The sequence below is a fragment of the Prunus dulcis genome, chromosome 2, assembly GCF_902201215.1.
Source record: "Prunus dulcis chromosome 2, ALMONDv2, whole genome shotgun sequence".
In the NCBI taxonomy this organism is placed as follows: domain Eukaryota; kingdom Viridiplantae; phylum Streptophyta; class Magnoliopsida; order Rosales; family Rosaceae; genus Prunus; species Prunus dulcis.
Window position 1 is genome coordinate 19,155,519 of NC_047651.1, and position 6,000 is coordinate 19,161,518.

At 40.8% G+C, this 6,000-nt stretch overlaps 1 protein-coding gene across 1 annotated transcript; it reads left to right on the top strand.

Moving 5' to 3' along the window:
- Nucleotides 1–1,720: 1,720 nt before the first annotated feature.
- Nucleotides 1,721–2,698, top strand: LOC117618321. Its single transcript, XM_034347911.1, has 2 exons — nt 1,721–1,838; nt 2,304–2,698. Exons 1-2 carry the CDS (start codon nt 1,721–1,723, stop codon nt 2,696–2,698), a joined length of 513 nt encoding a protein of 170 aa, XP_034203802.1.
- Nucleotides 2,699–6,000: the final 3,302 nt, after the last annotated feature.

Below are 6,000 nucleotides of genomic sequence, written 5' to 3' on the forward strand. Positions count from 1 at the left end.
TACTTAAGTTTACAATGTAAATAAGGAAGTACCCCCATTTGGATTCAAATAAAAATACTAGAAAATCAAATTCCTACCAAATCAAAATATGAAAAATCGGTTTTAGTGCAAAATATGATTTAGGCTAAAAATGATGGCTTATTAAGTCAATATATACTTCATACTAAAATCCCATAAAATCAAGTTTTCTTATTTGATGTGTAAGGAATAAAAGCCGCCAAAAATTATCTTGAGAAAATGATTATTCTGAAAAACCATTTTCATACTTAATCAATTTTGCACCTCCACTAAAAAATTTCTGGGTCCGCCACTGCGTGCAACCTCAATATACTATCACAATATCTCCCCATACGTCGGTACAACTAACGTTACGTATGGGGTCTGTCTCAACTCCGGATAACCTACGCCACGCAAGACCTCAACATCATATCACATAATCTCCCCATACACCGGTACAACCAACGCCAAGTATGGGGTCTATCCGCACGCCAGATAACCTACCTCACGTGGGACCTCACTTAATATCACAATATCTCCCCATACGCCGGTACAACCAACGCCACGTATGGGGTCTGTCAACACGCCAGATAACCTAGGCCACGTGCGACCTCACCATATTATCACATAATCTCCCCATACGCCGGTACTACCAATGCCACGTATGGGGCCTGTCTGCATGCCGGATAACCTACGTCACGTGAGACCTAACATTCACAAGGTGATACTTATAGTGAAATCATAATCCGGGGAGGTACCTAAGGTAGTGCGTATAGCACTTCAAACTGACATTCTAGACTCTTTTTTTATACCTTTAAAAAAATATATCTATATAAATATATCAAGTTCTAAAGTTGTATAAACCTCACCCACTATCTAGCATCTGATAATTCTCGAATTCAAAACAAGAAATTAATATTCTAATCATCATCAATAAAACTCAACAATGCTCAAGACCTGACACTAGGGACGTTATAATCCTCCTAGGAAGGTAAAACTACCTCGGAAGACTCGCAGTCAACCAAGGGTCAAACTACCCAATCTTGGTCAAACAGGCCCACGGGGCCCACGACCTCCGAATTCTAATCTGAAAGTTCCTATGGGTTCTACAAGGTATAGGACACTCGTCCTGCAAGTTTGGTCCAGATCGGAGGGTCGAATCGCTCACGATTGCACGATCTGACAGTTATTATAAACATAAACTTTAAATTATTAAATCGGAACATCCGGGGCTCCGATTCATGATCCTAGAAATACCTAGATTAACATATATTAAATCTAAGACTATCCAACAGTTCAAACCTATAGAACCCGGATAACGCACAATATGCGATATGCGTTCGAGACTCAAACGACATCCGAATCGAAGTCCGCGAAAACCTACGTACTCGTGAGGACCAAGGGATCATTCTAGGACTGAATGTGGTCCCCACCCTGCTGCCCAAGCACTGCCACACGCGCTAGCAGCGCATGGGTGGCTTGATCAATTTCAGGAGGCCGGAAAAACTCCAAACTGCCAGCCAAGACTCCCAGGTTAGGTAAATCCCATATAGTGGAGCAACTTTTGTTCTTGGACAAACCCCAAAAATCGACAGAAGTGGCCGGAATCGGAGGCTGAAAATTGGCCAAACTTCCATCGCGTAATCGACCTTCAAAACGCAGCAATCCCTCAAATCTAACACAACAGGCAGCAAGAACAGCTTGAGAGGTTCAGAATGCATACATGGATCATCGGAAATGGTGGCCGGACGACGATGAACGAAGCCGGCGAAGTTTCTGGCAAAACCGGCGCGATACCGGGCTTTTTCTGATGGAATTCAGAGGTTCCAGGGTCGGGGCTGGTCGGTAAAGGAAGAGGGAGCGACGTCGGTTCGATCGGGTCCGACCTCGTGGCCGGTGGTGGTCTGTGGTGGCGAGGGTGGCTTTTGGAAGCCATCGCTGTGCAAAGAAAAACGGAGAGGAAGGGAGCTGCGCGCGTGGGGAGAGGGAGAGAGAGAGAGAGAGAGAGAGAGAGAGAGAGAGAGAGAGAGAGAGAAATCTGATTTTTATAAAAATCCAATTTTGAAATAATTACGATTGTGCCACTGAGTTTCTTTTGACCATATCTCTCTCGTTACAACTTCGATTCGAGCCCACTACGTATCTACGGACTCATCTTAGTACGACCTAACCAAATATACCAGTCATTGCCCCAAACTCTTTTCGTGTAAGAAAATGACCAAAATAACCCCTACCCCAAGGGTAAATTTGTAATTTCACGTAAATAATTTAAATAATGGATTAAATTTGGAGTCGAGGTGTTATAGATACACATGAAGATGTCAGGTGGACCCCTCCGTCACCGTCTTTGGTTAAGATCAATGTTGATGCAGCTTGGAAGAAAGAGACGCTGCAGATTGGCATTGGTATTGTAGCACGTAATGACAGAGGTGCTTTTATTCGTGATGAGGCACGGTATCTGTTACGATTTTTCATTGAAGAAGCTGAGGCTGAGGCTATTTTAGCTGGGGTCTTCTTGGCAAAGACGATCAATCTTAGAAGTGTTATTATTGAAACTGATGCTAAATGTGTCATTGAGTGTGTTCCCAAGAGGAACCACTACCGGAAACTGGAGACTTTATCCTATACTGAAGGAAATTTGGAGACACGCATCTTGTTTCTTTACTATCCAATGGCAGTGGATGTCGAGAAGAGCAAATGACGCAGCGCATGTTGCTGCTGGTTTAGCCAACGTGAGACATCAAGTTTTTGGGGGGAATTTGCATTTGTTAACTATATCTCTACCTTTGTAGTTCTAGTGTACATGTTGCTTATTGGTATACTTGGCTTGTCTGGCACTAAGTTATTCTATGAACAGATTCAATGTCTTACACTCAAATTTATAGTAAGTAAAGTGATAGCAATGGAAGCATACAATTGCAAAATGGTGATGCCAAACACTTGCCTTTTGAATTAGAGCTAGATGGTGATGGCCAAGGAAAATACAAACTGGGGAAAGGGTTGGCAATTACACCTGTATGTATCATAATTACACTTGTACGTTCTTGTTTATGAATCTTATCAATATATTGCGATTATACTCGTTCTCTTTGGAACACAATAAGCATCAAAAGTTCATACAAGAAGACCACATAGCCTTCGAAACTCCCAACCAATGAAGTCAGTTGATACTAAGAATCAATATTCTAGTCTCTACATATGATGACTGTCTTCTATAAGGGAAAAATGAGGAGAGTTTTGTGTATCTACCAAGCATCCTTGTCCAAATCATTAAAATAAGGGTGATTCAAAGCGCTTTGCACCGTCAATCTTCTTCGTGGATTGTATACCATCATAGCCTATGAAAACAAAAATAAAAATTAAATTAACGAACTAAGTTCACCAACTTAAATCTATCAACAAACGAATTAACAAAAACTCTAGAGTTACCTCTATTAAGTCTGCTCCCAATGGAGGCATAGTTCTGGAGCCTTGTATCGGAGTGGGGTAATGATTTCCTTGTCATCAAAGGTTTTGATCATCACCATCCCAGAGATCCCATCTACCTTTATTGTATCTTCATTAAAATACACACTTTTAGGGTTCAACTGAAATAACATTTCTTGGCAATGTAGACTCTCCAGCGTCTTCAAAACTTGATAGAACAGAGATTTAATCTGCCGCACTTCCACAACAGTTGCGCTTAGTGGAACCATGCCAGTTGGAATGTTTTCTATCACCAAGCGGTGTAATTGGTCTTCCATCTTCCTATAGTCATTCAATTGCACAAGATAACGACAATCCCAAAGCTCTTGAAAAAGATATAGCTCTTTATAAAATCTGAATTGCTTTTCTCTCTCACCGTCCTTTTCTTCATAAACCTTTATTCTTACTTTCTCGCCCGTCATGATATTTTTGGCCCCGTAACTGGAAAAGCGAATGGGTTCATGAACATCTCTATCTAAGAACAGATACCTGGAGCTACCGGATGCCATAGCTGCCTCTGGTCAGAGAAGAGGTTTTCTTGAAAATTTATGTTTCTTGGAGTGGGATTTTCTTGGAAAAGAAGATGGAGGGTTTTCCTGGAGAAGAAATAGGGAAATGCAGGAAAGAAGAGTGGTATTTGCAGGGAGTGATTTTGTCGGAGAAGAAGAGGGAGGATTTGCTTAGAGAAGAAGATGGAGGACGTTCTTGGAGAAAGAAAAGGGAGTGATTTCTTGGAGAACGAAAAAGTCAAACAATATAGGTAGAATATTTTCAGGGTGTATTTCATTCTCCAAAAGAAAGTATTTATAGTACAAGGATGTAACCCTAGTATGGTCAAACTAGGAAACAAGATAAAAACCTAATTACACAATATCTGTACAAAAAGGAAAGAAATATAATCCTAATAAACTAGGAAATAAATATCCTAATTAAGCTAGGATCTCGCTAACACTCCCCCTCAAGTTGGAGCAGAGATGTCATGCATGCCCAACTTGTCAAGCGAGTTGAGAAAGACCATAGTAGACACAGCTTTCGTAAGAACATCTGCCAGTTGATACTCGGATGATATAAACGGAAAAGAAATAATTTCAGCATCTAACTTCTCTTTAACAAAATGTCGATCAACCTCCACGTGCTTTGTACGATCATGTTGCACAGGGTTATGTGCAATTGCAATTGCAACTTTATTATCACAATACAAATCCATGGGTTTCTGGGGTCCAAACCCAAGATCTCTTAACAATCTTCTCAACCATAGTAACTCGCACACACCTTGAATCATCCCACGGTACTCGGCCTCTACACTAGACCTAGACACCATTTTTTGCTTTTTACTCCTCCAAGTAACAAGATTACTACTAACAAATGTGAAATATCCAGACGTAGAACGTCTATCAGTGACTGAACCAGCCCAATCAGCATCAGTATACCCTTCCACATATGTATGACCATACTTGCAAAACATTAACCCCTTTCCAGGAGTTACTTTTAGATACCTTAAGATGCGCATCACAGCACCCATATGATCTTCACTAGAAGAATGCATAAACTGACTCACTACACTCACTGCATATGTAATATCAGGGCGTGTATGAGATAAATAAATCAATTTCCCCACAAGTCGTTGATAACGCTCTTTATCTGTAGGGACTTGATCAGATACAACCCCAACTTATGATTCTGTTCACTAGGGGTATCAATTGGTTTACAATCTAACATTCCAGTCTCTGCAAGTAAATCCAAAATATACTTTCTTTGAGACAGAAAGATACCATGTTTAGATCTGGCAACTTCAATCCCAAGAAAGTACTTCAAATCACCCAATGACTTCATCTCAAACTCGGAAGCCAGATACTTCTGAAGATTTTGCATTTCTGCCTGATCATCTCCAGTCACAATCATATCATCAACATAAATAATTAAAGCTGTCAATTTACCTTTATGACGCTTTAGAAACAAAGTATGGTCTGAGTTACTCTGCACATACCCAAATTTCTTCATAGATGCTGCAAATCTCCCAAACCATGCTCTTGGAGACTGCTTCAATCCATATAAAGACTTCCGCAACTTACACACAACACCCTCCTTAGAGGTTACAGGAATACCAGGAGGGAGATCCATGTAAATCTCCTCATTGAGGTCACCATGTAGAAATGCATTTTTGACATCGAATTGTAATAAGGGCCAGTCGCGGTTAGTAGCCAGGGACAATAGTACACGCACAGTATTGAGCTTTGCCACTGGAGCAAAGGTCTCCAAATAATCCACTCCATAGGTCTGAGTATAACCCTTTGCTACCAATCTAGCCTTGTAACGGTCAATGGAACCATCAGCTTTATGCTTCAAAGTAAACACCCATCTGCATCCAACAGCTTTCTTCCCTCGTGGCAAATGAACTAAATCCCATGTTTTATTCTTGTTCAAGGCATCCATTTCAACATTCATGGCATCCATCCATTTTGGGTTAGATAAAGCATCCTGCAGCTTAGTTGGCACACATACACTAGATAATTGACACAAATATGATGCATATGACTT